At 40.9% G+C, this 25,656-nt stretch overlaps 1 protein-coding gene across 1 annotated transcript; it reads right to left on the bottom strand.

Moving 5' to 3' along the window:
• Positions 1-1,890: 1,890 nt before the first annotated feature.
• Positions 1,891-25,620, bottom strand: LOC128896351 (sodium- and chloride-dependent glycine transporter 1-like). Its single transcript, XM_054159691.1, has 10 exons — positions 25,473-25,620; positions 22,432-22,600; positions 20,766-21,044; positions 18,856-19,063; positions 18,062-18,255; positions 14,930-15,110; positions 11,764-12,001; positions 10,151-10,489; positions 4,866-5,018; positions 1,891-2,060 (listed from the first exon to the last, which is right to left on the bottom strand). The coding sequence occupies exons 1-10, from the start codon at positions 25,500-25,502 to the stop codon at positions 1,923-1,925; spliced, it is 1,929 nt and encodes a 642-aa protein (XP_054015666.1). The 5' UTR covers positions 25,503-25,620; the 3' UTR covers positions 1,891-1,922.
• Between the last annotated feature and the right edge of the window lie 36 nt (positions 25,621-25,656).

The raw sequence follows: 25,656 nt of genomic DNA, 5'->3' as shown, positions 1-25,656 counted from the left end.
CGCAGTCGAGTAATAGAAATTCGATGTTCGATGCGTCCAAGCCAAGCGTGATTGTTTTCAACCAGTCTCCACCTCTGAATCACGCAAAACGGATACACGAGACACTCTCTACATCTGTATTGTATGAATTTTAATATCCTTTTCAAAACAGAAATTGTTTCTTTATTACTTATACATTCATGAATTAATTGATATCAGAGATAATGGGAATTTAATTAGATTTATTGAGATCTGGTCTAAGCAGCATATGCAAGCAATAAACTAGCGGTATTTTTGAATAAACAGACCATTTTTTTAATCGGATGGACCACGGTCCTGTTTTGCTCGAAAACCTGGAAAAAATATATTTTTTCCCAAAATAATACGGTTGATAAAAATCCGGTTCTCAGGTACAGGAAGATTACAATTACAAAATTTAAACGAAACACGGCCATTCATTGCTGGTCGTATTTTTAATTTTATTGAAAAAGTTTTTTAGGACAATGAAGACGAGAGTATCGCTTCAATTTTAATACGCGCAACCGATTGAATTTTCACAAATCTATTTAAACTCATGATATTTAATATGACTGACTTCGTTTGAAACAGCAGAAACTGAAAATTGAATTTTCACAAATCTATTTAAATTCATGATATTTAATATGACTGACTTCGTTTGAAACAGCAGAAACTGAAAATTGTCGGTGAATTACCGTTCAATTAAATCTATTATTAAACAATAATCCATTTGTACTCTTTACCCAAACGAATCAATGACCTGTATGCAAAAGGTCTCGCATGGAGCGTTCATCAAATTATTCATTCCAAATTAAAAAATAATTCAAGTTATAAATTGAACTTGATGAAATTAAATTTAAAATTAAAATTTATTTAAAAATTTATACACATGTAGCTGCGTAGTGCGTTGATAAAAAAATTTCATTTTTCACAGAACAAATACCATCCGAATTTTCACGCCTCGCTATTTTAAATCGAAAACCAAATGCTCCAAATAATTTTAATTTGTATTGTACATATCAAAATTTGTATTGTACACATCAAAATTTTACACCCCGTTACTTTAAATGAAAAACCAAATTTTTCGAATAATTTTAATTTTGTATTGTACATATGTCAACGATAAAGGATCGCTACATAATTGTTGGTACGTTTCGCGTGTTTTATCTCGAAAATGATTTCCAAGTCCAAGTTTCACCCGTGAATTCGCGAACACTCTGTATGCACTACCGCGTAAAACCGTCTCGAAGGAAAAATATTACGGCGAGCGCAATAATAAAGCGCAACTGCGTAGACATTGTTTACGCGCGTTAATTTAAAAGTTAAAACAGAAAAGACGTTCCCAGTTTTTAACGCTTGCATTGGAAAATATGGAATAAGTCGAGTTGTTAGCCGCGCCATTGTAGCTTTTCGTTTCGGCGAGTTGCACGCCGCATCCTTAAAACTTTCTGGCTCTCTTCTAGCGCGTAAGAACTCTTAATTGCTCCGCGAATTAGTTTCCGCGAAGAATGTGAAACGCGTGCGTAAACCTTGCAAACAATGGCTGTTACTATCTCGACATTTTTTCGTTCTATGGGATTCGGACACTCTCGGCAACTAATACTCTGTATTTCAGTTTTTTACTGTTAGAGAATTTCCTTCAAAAATCTCCAATAATAGCACAATTTATAATACAAAATTACATATCATAACCTCAGAGTTAACGTAACTCTGAATGTTATTTAAAACAAAAATTACCATCCACCATTCCATTGTTCTATCGAGCTGCGCTTGATTAATTATTAAAATTAATTATTATCACTAATGGATGTGAGTATTTCAAAATCTAAAGGAGTCGTAGATCCTGAAATATTCGAAACTTTTCCACGGGAAAAAAAGGATGAGACGGCCAGAATTGTATAAAAAAGCGATGTAATTTTATTAAATTATAAAACGTCGACTGAGTTCGGTTGGTCCCCAGACGCCACCATCTTGATGGACGCCGTGGACGGGGTGTCGTTACCTGTACTTTGCTGGTCTGCCGGTCCCCAAGTCTTCTTGGGTCGAAATAAACTCCAATCCCTCTGCGGACAATTAAAGCGCAAGTCAAATTCTTTGAACAATCGCCTGACCCGAGTTTGCGGAAACAATCCCGCTAGACTTTCCAGCCCGAACGTTCCGATCGCGCTGGCAGACCGTCAAACTACGACGAAAGATTCCACGGATTTCATCCAGGATACTGTACGTACATTGTTTGCGAGCGCCAATATGAATTTGGGAATCATTCGACCGCTAAAACGGATTGAATCCTTAAACGGAGCACGTTCGTAGAATAATTCATGAAGTGTCTGGTCCGCCCTATAAATGTGTGTCGCGACTGATCTAAATCCTCGCGGCGGTAATATATAGTCATTCGCGGATTTATGCGTGCACTCGTGGCTAATCGACGAATTGAATCATTGCTTCGCTGTTGTCTGCCGAAAGACCAAATTCTATTATCTATGAAATTTAGTGCCGTTATTTCTATTAACACGTTCATCGCCATGTCACCCAGAAGTGGATGACAGGAATTTTCATTGGGGAAGTACAAAAATTAATTCCGAAAGTGAGATAATAATGAAAACAAATTTGAATAGGAGTGTAGGAGTCTAAACGAAAAATAAGGCACGGGGATTCGAGAACCCACGATCCTCGAATCCACAGTCGACCGCTTTACCTACGCGACCAATTCCGTACCCTACGTTTCGTGTTCTTATTTGACTCCTTATTGTTGGGTATGGGAGACGCGGACACTACAATAGGATTCGTGAATTTTGTGACGTTAAACAATTAGTTACTACGGCAAATGTTAACATATCTAATTTTTAATAGTCTCGAGACAAAATCTCGGTCGAACCTAGTGGCGACCGAGAGTCACCTCTCGAGTTATATCATCACGTTTCGAGGACAAAGGGTTAAGCTACTCTGACGAATATACGCTGATTAAACATTTTCAATTGGAAACGAATAGTGGCTATCGGGGAAACGATATATATCCCGTGGAGCAATAAAAGTAATCGAGAAACGGGACCGTTCCAAAGGCGGGGAACACACGGATAACGTTAACATCGATCGAAGGGGGATCCCAGGTATCGAAACGCAAGAGGCTGCGTCGCTTTCTTCGGACAGGTTCGCTTCCTGTTCGTTTGCCAGGCCATATCTCCGCGAACCGCACGGGTAGTAGTTCGAAACTGTGCGGAGAGTCGAAAACAGGAGGAAAGGAGATAAGAGTAATAGTAAATTTATCGGGGAACACAAAGCGGAAACGGTCAAGAGGAGCATCGGTGAACGGTGGGGTAAGAAGTACGGCAGAAATAGTTTCGATCCGAACGATGGAGCGCGGACGAAACTTTTCGTTTCAAAGTACGATTACCTACGTACCGTGGAAAAACTTGTATTAAGACGTTCGAAGTTCGCGAGATTTTACGGCGAAACGGGCAACTTTTAAAACGGCGCACACCTCCCAGGGGTAACCGCCGCCGGACACTATAAGAGTCTTGAAAAATATGCAATTCGTCTTGCTTCGAGTCATTGTGTACCCATTGGATGAGTCGATGACGATTATTGCGTGAAGGGTTATTCGTTGATTTTACGGGAAACTATTTGAACACCTGAATTTTCGCGATACCCGTTGTACGTCTACTGAATTTATTCTCTCTACTGGGATAAAAATCATTTTATTTACATTGTTTCCCAATTATTTAAAAAATATCTAGAATTGTGATTTTAGATAAAAAAAATTATTTGCGCTATTAGTGCACACTAATATCAATTAAGCTTCCAGCAGGAAAACATATAAATACAATTCTCGTTGGTATGCCGACCATCGATAATCTATAAAATCAATATTGCGAATATTTTTCTATTAAAGCCGATATCGACCTCCGATACAAACTTCGGTTCCATATCGATTTTCTTTCAACGTTTTGCGGGTATCCCAGTTTGTTTGATTTGCGCTGATACTGTTAGCTTTATCAAAGATAAACTTTAATCTCCTTTGCCTTCATCCAGACTGTTGCAGCTTCATTGCAATTGCAACGAATAAAAAAGAAACGTTTACAAATATTCCATACAGAAAAGTATTCCAAGGGAGTTACGTTTGAAGTGTCCAAATATCAAATAATAAAAGAAAGAGGCGACCGGTTACAACATTTAGCGGAGGCTAATTATTTCAAATCCTGTCTTTCCGCGCTTTCTACACTTTCAATCTGCCGATAAGAAGAACGCTGGCGTAACATTTAGTTTATTTCTAGCTTCGATACTTAATATAGAACACTCGAGGGGTCTCGTGCAGTTTCCTGTCCGAACACGAAATTGGCCACGTCGAAGATCATTTTTAGCACTGCATAGAGTGTTTGAGAAATACATGATGTGAACTGTAGGAAGTATGAATCTCTTACACGGATCAAAGTAAGCAGAACGTTGTTAGCAACTGTAGAATTAAATGTCGTTTCCAAGTAGTAAAATAACAATTCTTTAATTCGGGAACACTGGTTTCGGGAGGCGCGCGATTTTTCCTATTATACGATCTTTTCTTGCTATGGCCTCCGCGAAGAAGGCTGTTACGACCGAAATCACAGTTCCGAGAAGCACGGAGCCGTCCAGTTTCGGCTGAAAACGTATCGTAATAAAAACAGAGAGCAGTTTGCATAATAATCTCCAGTTTGCCGAGCATTATTCCAGCTGATATCTCGATTTAACTTGTGTCCCGTCGCTCGCGCCATAAACTCGGTGATTTGATAGCGTGCAATTGCTGGCAATCGTTCGTCGAATTAATGCGCTTATTCTACCTAACGATAGAAATTCACGAGATTTAGCGGTGTCGTTATTACCCCCCGTGACAAACTTACCGGTCCTTTCCACAGCCGTCGGATGAAAAAGAACGGCATCGGTGCGAGGGTCGACAGCCCGATCAGTATTCCGATCGCGTTCGCCCAGTCAGGGAATATGTACGTGCCATAATAACCCAACTCGTACGTATATATTTGATACACGAACACCCCCTGCGGACCAAAAAGAGAAGGACTGTTATTTCTTCTGGGACCACCACCGGGGAGCAGTGATCTTGTGGTACAGCGGCCAATTAAGAATTTAATATTTTTAATCGGAATAAACATCGTCCGGTTCTCCCAAATGACTGCTTACAACTCGGGGGCCGTCATCTTCTGGAACGAAATGGAAATATTCGCTGTGGAAAATACTTTTTATTGGGTGGAATTGATCGAGACGTTAAAACAGATCATACCAGTTGGGGGAAAACAGTCGACTTGTTTATAAAAAAAAAGATTCCTGTATTTGGAGAAGGTGTTAAATTTTATTCTAGGTCAATTGTTTTGTCCTCTGCTACGTGTATAAAAAAAGGGGCCTTACGTATTGTTTCTTAACGCATTAGCGACTGCTGACGTGAACTCGCGTCACTTCAAACTCTATTTCTGGTTATGAAAAATTTATGAAAATCTTTTTATCTTATACGTTACATATTTACAACATTGGTATTTCGAAATATATTTTGTAATTTTCATCTTCGCCCTAACGATACAAATTTGCAATGTCCAGCTTTAGAATTTTATGATTTTCGTCAGTACTCGATATTAGAAACGTAAATAGTGTTAATAACGATATGCACTTGCGAGGTCAGTCGTCTTGGACATTTATATTTCATGTTCAATTATAATCATGAGTATCTTCATTGAAACTAAAAAAAAGAACCTGATATATTCCGTACCACTTGTATTTCATTCAAATCAAGATCCTGAAGCACATTCTGGACTCAGATTCCAATTGAACGTGACCCAAAATGAATCATGTACCAGAGTATAAATCTGCGCGTTAAGTGATCGGAACGTTGCGGAGGGCTTCCTTGATAGAAATCGGGAAGCGACCCGTTCAACTGGTTGGCTTACTTGTTTATGAAAATTAGATGATCGATGACCGCAGCACGCAGGTGGACTTATCGGAAAATGGCGATAACTCAGCCGGAGATCGCGCTCGATTGGCTGCGAAACAAAGCTCGACCCGTGTAGTTTCCGTTATTTTTCCGCTGGCCAGGAAAAAGCAGAACGTGATCGAGCGAACCCCATTCCTTTTCCAGCGATCAATTTGATTCGTGCGCGGGACAGAAATTATGTTATCGACTCGATCGCTTGTTTTAAGGGGCCATTCCGGCCTGGACACGGAAAAACGAGGGGCGCTTTTTTCGGAATTATGTAGTCCACAGGCGCAAAAGGTTTCAAACTCTGGACATCGTCTTTTAACATGTATCTTGCCAAGTTGAGTACAGTTTTCTTAGTCGAATATCTCAGAAACAATTAATCTCAGGGTAAATATAATTTAATACACTCGTTTTCAGAATGTAAATGATTATACACAATGATTCGAATAAATAGTCTTAAATCTATAAGAAAATAAAATGAATAAATATACCTAAATATTTATACGTAGGTCTGCAATTAATGTTTAAAATGGAAAAGGAAGAAAGGAGAGAATATAAAACGAATGAAAGCAGAGATGAAACGAGCTATGAAAGGACAAGTTTTTTTATTGCTTGTTTCTTCTCTCCTTTTCTTCGCTCTTATATTTTTCTCCTGTTCTGTTCTTCTCTATTATCTTTACATTTATTGCAGATTTACAAATTAATTCTGTTCATAATATTTTCTTTAACGTTATAATCTAATCCGTCTCTCGTTTATCTTTCCAATCTATCAATAGCATCGTTTATGAAATTTTAATTTTATAATTTAATGTGACTTTTCACTTATTCACAGACAGCCAGATAAAAATTAATAAAGTACATAAGTAAAAGTACTACTGAAAAAAAGACTATTTACTGCACTTTATACAGCTACGTAAAAAATTTACAACATCCAGAAATATCTTTCTCGCGATTGAAACTTGGAAAGTCGGAGGTCATCAAACTCGTTAAAATCTTTTTTAAAAACATTCCAGTGATGCCACCCAATATCGCAAAAGTGCAGGAATTATTTTCTTTAAATTCTAAAAGTAAAAAAGGATATTTCAGGAAATGTGGTTAGACAAGATGAACCGACGAAAAACCGACAAGAGCGCAAAATAAAAATATTTCTATTGGTGCAGCGTCAAGAAAATATATAAAAAAAAAAAATATTTTCTTTGACTTGTAAGAGCAGAAAGAAATATTTCGCGTAATAAGGTTAGACGAGGTACCTTGTGAAGAAACAGGAAAACGGGTAAAGAGATGGTGGAGTAGTTGTACCTCATTAAAGCGATCATTCCCTCGGGCTAGTGTCATTTCAAGCACGCACATGCAGAATGGATACGCACGTGATGTAATTTTACTTCACAATTACAATGAAAAAAAAAAAAAAAGAAACGATGGCGCGTACACGGAAAATTATTTCGTACACGTAATCCATAAGTAGATCTTTTCGATCGTTAATAAATTGTCTCTCCTGAAGAAAATAACAATTACGTGTTAATCTTGTTATACTCTCTGTTAACGAGAGCACTTAAAAGTGGCGGGATTCTTTTTTAAAGGTGAAGTGTCATTAGCAGAAAGGTTTTAGCACGAGGAACAAACAAAAGCAAGGACACGAGGAAAGCCTTCCAATATCCTAATAATCCTTTTTTCCTAAATCAAATAATAATTACTTGTTAATCTTATTATATTCTCTGTTAATGAAAGCGTTTAAAAGCGGCGCGATTCTTTTTTAAAAAGGAAGCGTCGTTGGCAGAAGGATTTCAGAGCAGAGAACAAACAAAAGGAAGGACACTGTCTTTTGCACGACGTTCCCGGTTAAATGTAAGGCGTATCACCAAGAAGCGAAAAAAGAAACGGTCCAGCAAGCATTATGCATTCGTTATACCAACCTTTTCCCCGACAAGAATTAAGCGTGACCATTTTAAACCACCCAGCAGTGGCGAATGCTTACATTTATCGTAACGAGTATTAAATATGCATTATTGTTATCGCGAATTTAATGAGATTATCGTCAAGATCGATAATTAATTGTGAAATACAGCGAACGAGATTATAAGATACTTAATTATTATGTAAAATGTAGAAACAAATAGCCATTTTAGTAATAGCTCCATAGGAGCTATATTACATACCTTCATTTGGAAACGACACATTTATTATTTAACTTAGACTTTCTTTAATAGACATAAACTGTACGAATATTTACTGGACTGACTGTAAATATTAATTTAATTTCATTATCTGTAATCAATGGAACTGATCGAAATTGTTCTTGAATAGAGTAGATTAAAAAAAATATTAATTCGAAAATACAATGCACCCTTTTTCTCGCGGTTCGTCGACGAGCGTGAGACGACAGGAGTTGAATAACGACGAAATCTTTTCGAGGCACGACGTAATGATCAAAAATCGCCAAGTGCGCCGCGAATGATCATTACTCGGTGCTTCGTTTCCCTCTTCGGCGTGTGTTTGGTGATCCAGATTTCCGCGAATTTGCGTTTGTCGTTGGCGAGGCGCTCAGCGATGGAACATAATTATTTAGGGTACGATTTTTTTCAATAGCCCCGCGGCTACGTAGCACACCCACGCGCGAGCTGGAAGGGTTTGCAAGTGCGAGGTCATTTACTAAACGAGATGCAGAGGGAGAGACGAAAAGCAAAAAAAAAAAAAAGACAGAAAGAAAAAAAATGGGGAAAAAAGGCGACCGAGGGCAAGGGGGAAAGAGTCTAAAACAAACGGAAAATCAATAATGGAGTACGACCGTCGCGCTAAATACTTGTGGACCGAGGAGCAAAACCGCGATAATATCGTCAGTGGAAACGCACCCGGATGGAGCCAGGATTAACGTCTTAACCGTAAGGCGTCCCGTTGGAAAGTGGGGTGGCATAAAATCAGCGAGCGTACGCTCGCGTCCGCGAGACGGGTTTGTTTAATCATTCGGAAGATTGGATTACCGAACGAAGAATCGAGTTAATACTGGGAGCACTAGGGTAGTCGACCAGTGGTGACTTGCCGGTCACGTAACCGGGAAGATCGGATTAGCCCGATCGGAAAAAATAGGCGGAATCTGCTCAAACACGAAGTGAGTCACCTAACTTTGCCACCTTAAGTATCTCGATCAACTATCGTGGATAAAATTATTAATATAAAATTCGAGGGGTGTGTTTTGGACGAACATATACAGTCAATGTCCGAACATTAAACCAAAACTACCACTTACATTCGCGAGACGGTTTAGTTTAATTATTCGGAGGACTCGTTCGATTATTTAGCGCCGAACCGAGTTAATACCGAAAGCACTGGGGTAATCGACCATCAACTAGCAGAGTGACGCACTGGGTCGCGTAACCAATGGGCTGGGAATAGTTCGACGAAGACAAAAGAATGCGCGGAATGTATCCATTATTCAGCTAAATCGAACACTTGTGTCCACTGATTGTTTTATTTAATCAACCGGATGATTCGTTTGATTATTTCGCGACGAATCGAATTAATACTGGAAGCTCTGGAGTAATCGTCAATCCGGCACAGTGACTCTGTTCACGAACTGCGAAGACAAGATTAATTCCATCAGGATAAAAAAAAATAGACAAACCGCAAATAGAATTCCTGAATTTTATCCTTTCCTAGGGAGATTAACATTTATTTACAGATTACTTTAATTCCTTCTTGGAAACACCGATACGTATTCGAAATATACAGGGTGTCTCAGAAATAATGTAATAATCAGAAATGGGAGGTAGTTGAGACGATTCTGAAATACAATTTCCTTTGCGAAAATGTCGGATGATGGTGTTTCATTTTTGAATCATTAACGAAAGTCACCGACCAATCACAGCGCCCGAATAGCGCGCGTTCAGCTGGCTACGCCGCGACCTGGCGCGGCTGAGTGCGCCCTACTCGAGCGCCGCGATATAATAATTAAAAAATGAAACACCATCCGACATTTCAAGCATTCAAAATATCAAAGCATATTCAACCAGAAATATCGTCGTTAAATTTGAGAAACACTCGCATAAAAGGCTGTCAAGCCCATCCTGGAAATAGCAAAACGGTTTCGAAATTCTCAGCTTTAATTATAAAGCGGATAGTCGGCGCATAGTTTCCCGCCCGTGTTTCAAAGAGCCGAACGCGGTCGCGGATATCGCGCGATAGTTTGCGATCGCGATGCACACTTACCAGACAAGTGATAGGCGCGAGCACGACCCAGCTGAACCACCAATAATTGTGGAGCAAACAGCCGAACCTCATTTGCATTTCGGCAATGTTACGCAGGAATTTGTTGCAGCCGTAACACCAGCTCGCCACGCCGACCTCGGCGACGCCGATCAATAGTATCGCCCAAGAAGCGGTGTTCCAGTCCATCAGGGTGAACAGGTAAATACCGCCGTCGAACACCATCGGTATAGCGAGGAGCCAGCAAGTGACGCATATCCCGAGCACCACGTAGCTCTCGTGTTTTCGTAAATCTGGTCGCAGGTCCAATATGGCGGTGTTTATCGCCTGCACGCCTGCGAACTGTGTATCGTAAAAAGTAACGACCGACCATGTTACTCTGGGATTCGATGCTCGCCCGCCCCGGGGGTTTCTCGTTACCCTTTCCCTTCCAGTTTTTACATTCCTTTTCTCTCTCCCCCCCCCTCCCCTTCCACGAGTCGCGTTCCTTTGTTGCTTTTTTTTTCTTTCATTTTTTGACGCAGTCCGTCTTAATTACCCTTCAGCGTGCCGGTTGGCAAGGGAGGAGACAGAGCAGCATGTAGAAAACAAAGGTTCTTTCGCTCCCTTTCCCTGGAAACCATCTAACCGTCTCCGTCTCTCATCCCCTTCTATCTTTCTTCCCTGCCTCGCTCGTTTACCTTTCCACGCTCGCCCCCCATTCGAAGGAAAAAGGTAGGGAAAGACGAGGACGAAAAGAAAGGTGTGGATTTCACTGGGACGGCAAACCATAACTCTTTCCATGATATACGAGCCCCGAGGCGGACGAGAGACGGGGAGGCGATGCAAAAGTAACACGGAACGATCGTCTGGCTACTTGCAAGCACATTTTCGCCCGCAGCTCTTTTGACGAATACAGCGACCGGCGGGCGTTCCGGGCTCTCGAGGCACTTGAGTGGCGCCTTCTTGGCCGGCTCGGTAGGAACAATTTTTGCGCGCTCTTTCTCGCGCGGAATAACATCGTACAAAGAACAAGGCCGTACTTTAAAGTTTACGCAACATGGAAATACGATGCCCTACGCTTTTAGAGTCCCCGCCCCGCTGCTCTCGCTGGCTGCGCCTTTCTTTCCGTTCCGCGTTCTCCTTACCTTTCGCCTTTTCTTCCCGCTCGAGCCGCGGCGTTTCCCTTTAATTTCAAAAGTGTTCCCCATTTTATTTTTTTAAATCAGCCCTCGAAACACAAAGGGAAACGTGTTACCGCAGAAAGCTCCGCGATCGTTCCCTGCTTTCTCTTAGACATTCAAAAACTGACCGTTACGATTGTTCGAGACGGCCAATATTCCTAGGTATAAATTATCCCTTTGGGATTAATTCTTTGATTCCTTATTCTTGAATATAGGGGGAAGGGGAGGGGGGCGATATTACAGTAGCAACCTACATCTGTATTACATTTTGGTCCCCACGCTTTGAATTTCCCTAGCAGCGAATGAGTTAAAGGGACAATTTTTGACCAGATGCTTCATCTATTACGATAAAGTAGTGTAGACCAAGGTTGGGCGCCGCGACTGTCTCAGGGCGCGGCGAGCATACGAACTAGTGGCATCACTAGTTTACTCTACTAGCTTAGGTATACTTACTTGGCTACCAAGGCCAAGGATGAACAGCATAAAGAAGAACAGAACGGCCCAGACGTTTGGCAGAGGCATCCGCACGACGGCTTCCGGGTAAGCGATGAACGCCAATCCTGCGCCACTTTGCACCACCTCGTTGATAGGCATCTGCATCTCATGGGCGAGGAACCCCATGATGGAGAATATCACGAAACCAGCGAAAATGGAGGTGAGCAAATTCGTCACTGTCACGAAGATCGCATCCCTGAAGGCAATAATGGTACAGGTATCGGTATACATGTAGTGAAAGAGGACACGGGGGATGAGGGGACAATATGGATGTTTAACGATAAAATACTATATACGATATACAGTCAGTCTCATAAGTATTCGTACTCTATATCTATCGAAGATAATTGTCGAAATTAAATGATAGGTTTGATGTTTCCAACCAAATTTCTCATTATAAATATATACAAGTGTGAAGTTTACTTGTACTTGTGTGAAGCTACTTTTTTTTTTTTTTATTAAATATTGGCTCAGTCTGCAGCACGAACTGATGGTACGACCTACCACAATATACAAAAATACAATTCCATTTTCATTAATCACAGCTGAATTTTACGAATTGATGGACAGCAAAATTTTGTTTAGCGTTGCTGCTAGAGATTGCATTGGACAGAGCTGGAGATACATTGTGATTTTCCCAGTGAAGATGACAATAACGACTCGTTTGAAGTATCAGGGGAGTCCCCTTTCTGTTCTTCATACTCTTCCAAAGGGAGTGCCGGTGAAGGTGACGAACCCTTGTAACCTTATAAATTGCGCCCCCTTTGTAACTTTGCAAACTTTGAAACTTGAAACTCCTGCTCATCTGTTTAATTATTTAAATATAATTATACGTAGTATAGATACACGTTTCCAGAGATGGAATTACTCCGAAAAGCTTGGTAGTTTTTTACTGCTCCTAACTGACTATTATACCAGCGAGTCTGATTACCCGGTGTGTTCTAACTGCCATAAAACTTGAACTATACTGTCCGAGTTCTTAATTTGATTGACTTTCTGGTCGATATCAACGTTTTTGAAAGCGAGAAGCACCACTCGGATGTATACCATCGCACCCTGGACGCGCCATCCTAGAAAAGAAGGTGTCAAACGTAATCCTCATTGTTTTCCAAATGAACAAAGTTTCTCCATTGAATGGAATTTCCTCCAGAGTCGAAATGTTCGCGACGCAATCACCAAGCCTGGAGAACGTCAGTCCAACCTCTGCAATCGATCCATCTATTAACAATTCATCCAAGTCTCGTCTATCTATTGATCTGTCTACTCGCTGATGAACAGAGTGTACAAGTATAAAATGCATTTTCGTCTGCATTCTCCTAAGAAATAAAAAAGGTCTACATTGTACAGCTCTAGTTTAAAATTGTGATCGTTGGCAGCCAACGTTAACCCCACTGATTGCTGCATATCCTGTACGAGATAGTCACTCAGGTGCTGTGAGAGAAAACGGTAAAGTCGTGAGTCTTGAGAGCAGGTTAACGGATCTTCTTGAAATAGCACGATAAAAACATTTTTCTATTTAACAATTTAATGTATTTGATTCATCAGTTCATATTGATTATTTGTTTCGTAAACATTCCAAATTTCTATCTACGCGCAATATAATGCTCGAAAGGTTTAAAAAATACTCTATACTCTATGGTTTCGATACAGAAACGTTAACCCTAGCTGTAACCGCGCCGAAATCACTCTTCTCGCGCGCCAACGGTACGCGAACGTTGCCCAGGCGAAACACAGCTACGAGAACTCCTATCGACGCAAGTTTTCAGGGAAATATAAAACGTGTCTGGTGGGCTGAATGACGAGGAAGAACAATTAATAGCCGCTAGTAAAACTTAGCCAGCCGGCGCGAGGAATTACGCTCACGGGCGCTTTGCTCATTCGACTTGCGCTCCCCGCACTGATATAATTTATACGCGATGCAACGTGCAGCGAATTGTATCGCCGCAGGAGGAGGAACTTCAGCGTCGGATAATAATGCTAATTACGACTTTGAGCAATATTTCGGGGACGTGAACGCTCCTGACCCGGGATATCGGTGCTTTAAAGCTTACCCCAGCATCGCTCGAGACGGTTTGCCTTACGACTGGCATCGCGGAGAATGAAATATCTGACAGACGCTTTGAGCGTGTGTATCGCGTGCATGCGTTTACTGTCGAAAATACCTCGGCTAGCCCAGAAGCTGTAGTTTAAGCATTATGCAGGGAAATTACATCATTAGAAACTCGGTATGGTTAATTCGTTCCTGGAATTTCGTCCTGCGGATGAATTTTCGTTTGCAACGCGACCGCCGTGCTTCGGAGGGGATATTAATGCCCCCGAGCGTCGACAACGCGGTCGAAACAAGAAAGTACTATCGTTCTCGAAACATTCTAATTGAACGGATTATCGGGGACGCGACGCCGATTTGCCCTGGCAAGTTGTTTATGGTTCGTGTTTGCTGGTGTTCCAGAGAAACCATTCGTATGGATGTTAATTGAAAAATTACAATGGTCAGCAGCAGCATAATTTAACCCCCTGTGGACTCGTCTAACTTTCAGGTCACATGCTAATACAGTTAGTCCCGTAAGTATTCGCACCCTCCATATCTATCAAAGAAACTTGTCTAACTTAAATGACAGGCTTCATGTTTCCAAATCAATTTTCTATTATAAATATTGGGTTGTCCGGAAAGTTCAAGCCTATTTTTAAGAAAAATTCAAAGGCATATTTGAATTTTGATGTATATTTATTGAATTATATATGTACCATTTTGTTCCACAATCTTTCCACCTATTAAGGAATGTACACATGTTATTTGTTTTCAGGCATTCCGATATATTCAGACCTGTACTGCCTACTAAAAATCGGCATGGACTTTTCAGACAGCCCAATATAAAAGTGCTGAAGAAGAAGAAATAAGAATAAATAGTAAAAATATTAATAATAAGCGAAGAAGAAAGCAGTAGTACATGAAGAATCAGTTTCTAAAAACTATACCTACAGTGAATCCCCAGTAAGTGGCACTCTAGCCGAAATGCCACTTAAAGAGCGAGGTTGGTGAAATTAATTATCGGTATATTTCATTATAAATCTCAGTCTGTCATACAAACGGGAATCAATTCTTTACACTCCTATTTATACTCGCCTGTGACAGTTGTTGGTAAAGCTGCTGTAACTGGAGAGTGTGATTAGAGATCCACAACCGATTCCAAGGGAATAGAATACTTGAGAAGCAGCATCCGCCCAGACGCTAGGTTCGCCCAGCGTTGACCAATCGGGAGTGATAAACCAAAGGGAACCTTCACGAGCACCATCTAGCGTGACACCTAAACAAATACGTTTATTTAATCGTTTCATAATATTAACCCTTAGAAGCCTGATTTTCAAAATTAAATTTTAAAGAATATCAATGTATTTATTATTTGAACAATTTTGACAGCTGACGTTTATTCTTTTTAAACTTTTTCAAAAGAACATTATGCAATAGTAAGATACATACAGTCAAATATTAAAAACAAACCAATTGCAAGTGTACAATTCGATTTAAAGGTCCGGTATCAAATTTGAAGCTTAGGTTTGTAATGCTTTCGGTTATCTTTATTATTGTTTACGATTTTATATTTTGATTTCTCTCTGTAAAATCGCCGATGGGTGAAATGGTACAAGTACAGTACTCTTATACTGAATGCACTAATCTCGAAATACGATTCTTTTCACTAAAAATCATTTTTGTTCGTTGTGAATTGATTTTATTGGCAATCGCAATAACGATGTACATCGTGCCGAATGAAAGCCATTCGTTCATTGAAACGCGTAAAAACACTAGGCACCATTGTGCAAGTGTCGGTACCATTATTCTTTTGCAAACGAATAACTTTTGTACTAATTTTCCATGTCACTGTTATTAAATATCGCACGCAATTCGTCGAAAGAAATAGTAAGTCGGCTGCTACGAGTTCCTGGGAATTTTATTTTCGAGATTTCGAAATCACGTTCGTTCGTTTAAATTTAAACCTATATACTTTCCATTGGAACTCATCAGTTCACAGCTCGGAAGAGACAAAAGCAATATTTGGAGATTCGGAAATCGAATTCCGATAAATGAGGGCAAACCTATACGTAATACTTGAATTCGAAACATGCTCGAAACTCGATGCAATAATGCACTCGATTGGAGAGCGATCTCTCCACTGTCTCAAAGGTTCCACGGAGAATAGGACGATACGCTTGGATAATCCTGATTTTCAGACCACTCGCTTCGCCGGACGTCTATTGATGAACTTCATTTTTCAATTGACCCCGCGGAAAGAAAGGAGACCGTAAATTCGACGATCTCGATGGAAGTGGGAAATCACTGTCTCGTTCGGTCTAGCCATTGAAAAATGTGATATTCAGCCAACATTGGCCAGAGTCTAACAAACTGTTATTTTCAGTAAATTTACTCGAACAAAGAATTACATAATTTAATTTGTACATAGATAAGTAGCGTTTACATTGTACCAGAGAGCTAATTAATATCGATTCTATTTACTCCGTGCCTTATAAAATAATAATCAAATGTAATAATTGGAGTTTGCATACAATTTACTGTAATTCAAATTTTCTCTTATTTTTTAAAGTGAGTAATTTTCACGGGTACTTGAGCTCTAAGCGCAACTTTAATTAGCTGTCAGTGTTCCCGTTTGGCGTATGCATACGTGTCCTCATGAGAAATGTATAGCAGTGTGCATTAGCGGAAAAAAAGTAGTTCAACGTGTACCATGAAAGAGAGAGCTTAAGGAAAGTGCGATAAAAGCAGAGACGCCTCGTAATATTTTAAAATCGCGTTGGTTTTGCTATTTATTTTTTTAATTTTTTCTCAAATGTACACACCGAGATGTCCGCAATATTACGATTTATTTATAGCGAGCGTCATTCTTCGAGAGAATCGATTTCAAATAAATGCTCGTGCAATCTGCTGAATGTATCTTCTTACAGCTCATTATTTCTATTTGAGTTTCCTTTTGCAAACGTTGGCGGAGGTGTAACTCGCCCTCTATTGGTTCTGCTGTGCTTACTTAACTATCTTTAAACTGTTATACAAAATTAAAAGTGTTTGTAAGCCAGTGTCAAAGCCTCGGGAACCATCAAACATTCATTAAGGCTTGTTGCGTTATTAAATCAGAACGATTTAGCTCGAATATATTTCATTAAATTCGAGTGCCTCGAAACTGCAATCTCGTATTATTGTTATATTATTGTCCGATAATTTCATTGTTCGTTTACACCTTCTTTTTAACTCTCTCAGCTCGAATGAAGACGTCTCGATAAAAATTGTTGATACCAAGCAACATGGAAATACTATATCGAATTCCCTATCATTCCAGGTCGCAAAATACACCTGCCCTATGATTAAGTCACTAAAGTCTCTAGGCGAGATTGCACGGTTCGCATCGCTGTTTCTTACGCGTTGTAAACCATCATAAATACGCGAAAATAATCCACCACGGACACGTAGCGATTTTCGTCGGAATATAATACGTTCGCGTGGCGAAACTGCTCGGTAACGTATTTCAAACTTGACTGCAACTCGAATTAATTGGATTTCGGCATAAATAACGTTTCACGATGAATTTAGTTGTTCGGATCATAATATTAGCCGGGAACACATTATGAATGATTTATGCTCTGACACATTATTTAGCCGCTAATACGCGGATACCGCGGGAATTGATGTAAGCGCAAACTTTGTATTTTCGCGCGACAAACACGGTTGGAACTTTCATTACGATTTTTAATCCGCGTTGCCGGTTTAATATCGCGCTCGCAGTTCGTTGAAATATGTACCATTTAAACATCGATAAAGTGTAAACTAACGCGTCGAAGTGTTCCGATCAAGAATATTCATATATCGCGAATCAGTTAACGTTGAATTAATAGTTTTCCGAAACATCAGTTCTTGCTAAGTAATATTATAGATAAACGGTTGGTATAAATTTGTAGAAATGTTTATGATTTTAGAGAAATTTTGTGCGTATCATTTAATTATTCCAAATCGTTTGCAGTCAATTTTTGTTGTTTAAACGTGTCAAGATTAAACGTTAAAACAAATTTTAATTACAAAATCTAATTAAACGGCTGTGAAATTGCATTTTAAGCTTCGAATCTATTGAAAATGAAATAATTTCAAGTGGCTGACATTTCGCGTTTTACGCGAGTGTAAAAAAAGAAAAAGAGCTTTAATCGGCCGGATGGGGCATTTTGCGTTACACGGGAAACGTTTCTCGCCCCCTCTTACCTCGTATCAGCAACGCCGTGAGCATGACGTAAGGGAAAAGAGCGGTGAAGTAGACGACCTTCCCGATGGACTGGACACCGCGCATCAGGCACAGGAAGCAGATTATCCATGCGAGGGTGAGACATCCTAACAATTCCCATCTTATGCCTCCGAAATTTTCCCACGTGGCTCCGCGCAAGCCCAGAACGTAGTCGCTGGATTCGATCAACGATAATATCCGATCACGATTACATGTTTTACCTTTCTTCGCCATTTTCTTGCTTATCGTCTATCGCCTGGATGCACGAAAAGCCAGTTCTCGTCATCCGATTAGAGTACACCCGTGGAGCAAGGCATACAAAACGACCGTTTTGTGTCAAATATGTAAAACAGGTTTGCATTCGATTACTATGTTGGTGGTGCATTTTTATGAGATTCGGCAGATAAATGCTATTTGTTTTCGAAGGATGTTTTCTGTGCAAACGTGACGTTTACTTTGTAAAATTCTTGGCATCCGTAGACTGAATATTCTCGTCCAAATATTATAATATCGCGGTTCCGTGATTGTTTGTCATAAAAGAAATATTAAATAGAGTCTAAACAAAAGTTTAACGTGACACCCTCGACATACAAATATCCTTGTTTTATCACAGGCCTAGAACAACTTTAACATTGCTTTATTTCAAATTCTGTTACTATACGTAAAATAATATATCATCGAAAACATTGAGAACCATTTTCCATAAAACGCCAATTACAAGCATGACGACGAACGTGCTAAGGATTACGACTTAAAATAAACAGCATGATTGTACCTGAAGTACTCCTCCGAGGACAACACCCGCTTATAAAGATGTCGGAGTGGTGTCGCTTCGTTGCCCCGGAAGCAGTCGGTGACGTTGCCACCATCATTGTAGCCGAGGCTCTTGCAAACCTCGTCGATGGACATGCAGGTTTTGTTGTAAAACATACTCTGCGAGTCGTTCTCCTGGCATTCTATTTGTTGCAGCCCACTGTAACAATCTGTCAGCATCAACGTTACATGCAGCTTCCGGCTTTCGCGATGAACACACAATATCGTTTCCCTGGTTACGCGATAATTAGGAGGATACATCAAAGGCCTACATTCCACCCGCGATGTCGTCGATTGAAAACGAAATGACCGCACTTCGGAGGATACGACGCGTCATAGAAACAAAGGTTTGACTTTACACGCGATAAGCAAGCGTATGTATATCCCGCGCAGATACTTTGTTACGATCGAGACAGGACTGATTACGCTAACGCTTTGTTGTTCCATCCCCGTTTATTTTATAGCCACTTCGTTGTAACGGGATTTTCAGTTCCGAACACGCGCCGTTATCCACGCTCGTTTTAGCGATAACACGTAGGGGTGTTCCATTTCGAATGGATTTTCTAGAAAATCAATCTTCCTCTATGGCGATTATCAATTTTTCAAATCGTTTCACCTTTACGCTCCAGGCGAGTATTTTTGTCGTGGTTTCTGCGATTCGAGGAAAAAGAATTAATTTTTGTACGAAAAGTGAACAATCCCTAATGTCTCTAACATAAAGTCTAACGAGAGAATAATGAAAAATATAAATAAGTTTTGTTCTAATTTTTTTCTTTTCTGTCAAGTGAACTGATAATCGATCAAAATTTGTTGAGAGTAAATGTAACGCGTCAAACACGTAAATGTGAAGTCCACGATTTTGTTAATACATTCGAGTTCGATAATTGAATAATTAAATGCGATTGAACGTGTCCGCTGTGGAATAGTTGCAAAATTTTAATCGTTAATTTGCTGCGTCCATTTTCTTGTAATAACGCTGTTGTAATTTATTATAATTTGTCCATTCAATTCTTACGAAACTTAATGGAGTGGCAAACTTAATTGCGTTATTCGAACACTGAATATTTGTTAGATTTAGAGGTTGGAAAGCGATAATAAAATTATAGGAAATCAATACTGTTGTTATCGCATTAATAAACATTTCCATACGGAATCTTGCATTAATGTTTGAACTTACATGAGCATGCATGAAATATCGTAAAATAGAATATGCGACTTCGATAACTCGGGTAGAGAAATACAGACGTTGAAACAAAACGCCGTAAGGGAAGAGAAGCGAAACTATTTCCTTCGTGTAATATCTTTTTGTTCTTCGAGTAACGAAATTGAATTTCAAAGAAATGAACCTTCCGACGTTCAATCGTTTAAAACAGTTCTACGACCACTGGGAATTTTATAGGAACGATAAACCGCGTATGTAGTGCACTAGCATGTTATCCTATACGGGGTAGTCCAGTCGAAACAGAACACCAGCAAAATTGTCGTCAAAGCTTACGATTTAAAATGAAATTGAATAAATTTTCACTGAAATAATCATGGTCGTTTCAAGATCATATACAATTACGCAAATGACGTTACCTCGATATTAGCTACAGAATGAAACAAGGGAAGACATCATTACACATATAAAAAAAGCGAGCTCTTAAAATATTCGAAACTGTTGATCTTGAAAACAGTTCTTTTTGATTCGTTTATACAGCCTTAAAAATAACGCAAATTAACATATTTTACTAAGTTATTCACGTGCTCCATTTCCATTGACCACCCTGTATAGCAAGACGATCGAGGTAAGAAGAGTTCGTCGACTAGATTCGCTGAAGGAAGATAAATTATTCGCAGGGAAGACAAATGACTGTTTCATTCTGTACTCACTATTCGTGTTGAAGTCGTTGTCGCAGTAGGCCCAGCTGAGTTTCGGTATAAACGAGACGCATATGTAGAAGAGGCTCCACGCGACGATTACCATATAGTAGATCATCACCAGCGTAATGACGACGAGGGTACAGTAACCGAGGCCCTGAAACGCCGGTGCCATCCGTGTGAACGTTTCATTTGGACCGAGGCCGGTGTATTGGCCGATCGCGAGTTCCAGAAAAAATATTGGCAGTCCCATCGTAATTAACATTAGAATAAACGGTAGTAAGAAGGCGCCTGAAAGCAGAAAGACGAGAGAACAAAGTGTACAAAATCCCACTAAGAAACTCGACTCGATTAACACATTCGCGACCAGGTGATGTTTTGCGTTTCCGATATTTAGTAGCGGCGAAAATAATGAAATTCTACAGACGGTTGCCGCAAACTTGTATCGTTAGGGCGAACATAAAAATTATAAAATATGTTTCGACTGATGTCTTTAAAAATTAAAAAATATATATGAATATGTCTTGATGTTAATATAGATAATAGACAATCAGGAGTAGTATTATAAATGACGTGAATTCACGGCAGCGATCGCGAATGCGTTAAATGGATTTTCCATGGTTAAATAAGATTAATCGAAATGACTCCTGGGACGATTCAAATGAAACTCCATGCATGTTAAAACAACAACAACAAAAAACTGAACTTTCGAATAGCTCACTACGTATGCCATCAACGGAAATGATCGATTCTCAAAAACTGGAGATAAATCTCATGTCTTTGCGACACACGCAACTGTGCAACAATCGATTCCTCGCACACCAAAAATTCCTCGTTTCACCTGCGGAAAAAAGAGCCGTAGATTGAAAACCGTGGTACCTACCGGTATCGATTGCAATCGGTGCCGAATGACACGTTCTCCGCCTCGAATCAATGTTCCCGTTAATATTCGTTCGCGGCTCGCCGCGATAAATTAAGCCGGTTTTCCGGGCACTTCTAATTCGAATTAATTAAAATTAACCAAACCTCCGTATCTGATTAACGCGATGAAATATACGGGACACCGCCGTGCGTTGAAACCCCTGCGCTCCGGCAACCCCCAATCTTTCATTAGCGGGCCACGGTGCAACCCCGAATATACCGCGTAAATAGAAAGGATAAAGCGAAACAACGAAACCAAAGTAGAATAATTAAAAGCGATGCGTTTAGAACACGAACGCGGCCCGCTGTCTCTCTCTTTCTGTTCAGCGTTTACGCGAATAAACGGGTGCGCGTGGTCGTATCAACAGGCATAACCGCACACGCGCAGCCATGAAAAGATTTATTAAATTTCCCCGAACGCTCGGTCGGTAGCTGCCAAACTGCGCTTAATTATTCGAATTAACCGTTTCGTCACGTCGACCGCCGGCTCACGTTTTCCCTCTCTCTGTGTCTCTCTTTCGTGTCTTTTTTCGGCCTGTTTTCATGAAAACGTCCTCCCGCCAACGGGAATAAATCATTCCGCGTAATCCCAGCAGTTCGTTTGCCGGCCCGTGACCGTCCTGTTTAGTCGAACTCGACTAGACGTTTTTCTCGTTTCGCGGTACCCGTTTACGGGAGGAGGGGAAATGACGCGTGTACGTACACACCGACGCTCGTGTACGTTCGCCAGCTGGAACAGCTATGAGCACATACGTACCACCACCGTTACGATACACAAGGTAAGGGAAACGCCAAACATTGCCAATGCCAACGGCATACCCGATGCAGGATAGAACAAACTCGATGGGGTTGGCCCAGCTACCCCGTTCAGGATCCTGCGGCAGCTCCACCATGGCACCACCGACCCCGAGAGAGACCCTTCTCGCCTGCCAATAACACGATCTACATCATATTTCCATCATATAAATTATTAGTAGAAGACGGGGTGGGAAATTATATCGGACTATGGAACAGGGAGGTCGAGAAAGGGAGTCGTGGGACTCGAGGAGAGCCAACAAAAGGCCAATGATTTCTCAAACCTTTCCGTTCCAATGGTTTCATACAATACTTTACGGGGTATTGGCGATCGGGTCGTACCAATATAAAGTATTGTTCGAGGAGTCAATTAACGTCCTGCGTTTTCTTTCTGGTCCAATATTTGAGTGTATTTTAAGGGACTAGAGAACATTTATTTCGATATACAGTAAAGGAAATCCCGTGGTTCCAGTTAAAAAAATGGCGGTGACGAACCTTCTAACTTTTTCTAATAAAAGTTTTTTATCCACGATAGTTTAGACATTATTGCTCTATAACAGTTTAACTGTCTCATTCTGCATGTAAAGATTTTGATCGTCAAACCGTCGCAAATAAAAGATTACGTTCTTCCAAGGTTTGTTCAACGCAATTTATCAACGTAATATATCATTTTCCTATTAAATCATCCTTATTACCCTCTAAAGATTTATAACAAGGATGAGCAACTGACGCCCTCGTGCGAGATTCGGTGATCCCGCCGAGGTCTCCATGCATCGCCCACGACGGTTTCGTTCGTATAAAAATTTCCCCGACTCTGTTTTCTCGGATGATCATCCCTCTCCCCGCAATGTGTGCCTAATGAGTAAAAGAAAGGGATCCACAGAAGAAAATACGCGCCGAAACGTAATGCGGACAGCGGGGAATGCGAGCGAGCCACTGAAAAATCGCCTAAGGTATTTACGTAACGAGATTAGGGGAACGCTCGAATCGAGCGAATTTATCTCTAAAGTCTAACGGCAACGCGCATTGGTAGTTTAATCTACTCTCGCTTTAAGCCGCGGACAGATAAGATCCACCGTACGCTGTTCTTTTCCGTACAACATTGTTGTCATTGTTTCGTCGGTGCACCGACTCGCGCGAGCTCGATTATTGCCGCCTGTGGGTTGGGACTCGCGGTTTCGCTTACTTCTGGCTATCAACCGTGCACACAATTACCGACCAAAATTTGTTTGAAATTTCGCGCTTTTCAACCAACTACGCGGACCCTTCGCCGAGTGGTTACAACATTCCTCTCTCCCTCGATCCAACGATCAAAAGCGTAGAACAGATGGAGATGCAGAACGCTCTCCGTGGAGTCCCATAACAAGAACCTGTTAACGAGTTTCCATAACGTGACACACACACGTGCACCGTCTATGTCGCACGCAGTCCGATCGCGAAATGCAGAATTTCGGACGAACAGAATTCGAACCGAACGCACGATACGGATATCGCGCGTATCGAACGTCCCAACGGACGAACGTCCATACGCGCGACACCTGACAGTCCATTGTTCGCCAATGAACGAATTTCGCGTGTTCCACGTCTCCGTTCCATGCTCCCTGGATGGAACGATGCGTGGATAAGGCACGTGGGCTTATCTACTTCGACTAAACTGTTTAGCGGAGTCCAGAAACGATTCCTCCTGGACTAAACGGTGTAATTGAGTGGGGTACGAGAACGTTAAGCATACTACGTTCTGACGTTACGTGTTAAGCCGGCGACTGACTTGCACCAGAACATGTAACGCGCACACAATTTAACGCGAGCATTTGCTTAGTCTTGACAGGCTAGCGAGCAACGAACCGAGCCGGTCTTGAGTTCGGTTCGCGCTCGACCGTGCTCCATTGGTCTGTCGGTTTTTTGACGAATCTCTTTGATCGTTTACTTTTCACCGAACTAAGTAGGAAGCATTGAGAGATAATTCAGCCGAGAGTTCGAAGCGAGCATTCGTGATTCCAAAAACGACCTTGTAGTGTAACGCTGGTGCGGAACCTTAAAAATCGTGCCGAGCAGTTACATTACACTGTTTTGTTGCGAGTCAGTCGCCGACTTTATGGACTCCTCGAGGTACGATAGTTCAAATTTTTCTCGCGATCGATCGATCTGTGGCCTGTACAGCCTTTTGGATCCTAGCGTGTCTCAGGATACTTGTCAGACACTGAAGGAGTTACGACTAAATGCAACTTTCTTTTCGCGACTCCTGCGTCTTGTCTTCTTGGTAAGCTTCCTTCTGTATATCATACAGGGCTTGGTTTCGTAGAATGGTAGTCGGAAGTAGAAGTAACCCAAAACAATGGGAATGTACTTGAGAAGATTTAGGTGTTTCTCGAGAAGTGACACTACCAAATGGAAAAATCGACTCTTGCTACGGAGAAAGGTACCAAAAGTGAGTATCCTCGTTCTCTTGAGTTAAACACTACTTACTTTCCTGCATGTCATCCTAAAAAGAATCGTGCAGGAAATAATCCCTCATGTAGAAAGAGTTTAACTGTCCGGACCAGAGATGAGGAAACTTTTGACGTAAGAAGGCCACGCGTCACTACGTGGAATCCTAATAAGATCAAGTACATCACGTCCAGCGAATTTTGACAGAATTATCGAGAGATATGAAGTAAATAGGCCTTCCATTTACACACGCTTCCCGTTGGAATATCGAGACATGTGGACATGAAACTCTGTTATCCATTTTAGTAATCCTTCTTTAACGCTTCGAAGAAACTAATTTATCAATCAAATTAATTGTCTATTACAACAATTGTTCCCTAAAAAATTGCGATAAAAGCATCGTTAATAATTGAGTGACATTGAAAGTAAGTTCGAAGCGCGTGGATCAAATTGACCAGCTTGGTAGTTGTACTATTAAATCCCATGCGTTCCTCCGCGCGTCAACAGTGTAATCACAGGAAAGTCGATAGCACGCGCCTGCCTTAATCACGAAACACGACGATGCATTTGGCTTACCTTGGACGGCTTTTTCTCCTTGTCCGTCATGGTGACAGTGAGAAAATCAACGGAACGCTCGGAGTCGGGTGCGTTATATCGCGGGTTCGACCTTTCGTCGAACAGTCGCTCCTTCGAAACCGCGATCGCGTTCGTCTGAACAGCTTCGCGACGGTTGGACAACTGTATAACGTCAGATATCGAG

Source organism: Hylaeus anthracinus, unplaced genomic scaffold, assembly GCF_026225885.1.
Source record: "Hylaeus anthracinus isolate JK02 unplaced genomic scaffold, UHH_iyHylAnth1.0_haploid 0, whole genome shotgun sequence".
NCBI lineage: Eukaryota > Metazoa > Arthropoda > Insecta > Hymenoptera > Colletidae > Hylaeus > Hylaeus anthracinus.
Note: the sequence above shows the minus strand (reverse complement) of the source record. Positions and strands in the feature narration are given on the sequence as shown.

What these genes read in the sequence shown, in the direction of transcription:
- LOC128896351 (XM_054159691.1), bottom strand. Translation starts at nt 25,502, where the DNA reads ATGACGGACAAGGAGAAAAAGCCGTCCAAG. An exon ending in CAACGACTTCAACACGAATA is followed by an intron (nt 19,064 to 20,765) that starts GTGAGTACAGAA and finishes TGATGCTGACAG; the next exon opens with ATTGTTACAGTGGGCTGCAA. An exon ending in GACGGCTGTGGAAAGGACCG is followed by an intron (nt 2,061 to 4,865) that starts GTAAGTTTGTCA and finishes AATTGTCCGCAG; the next exon opens with AGGGATTGGAGTTTATTTCG.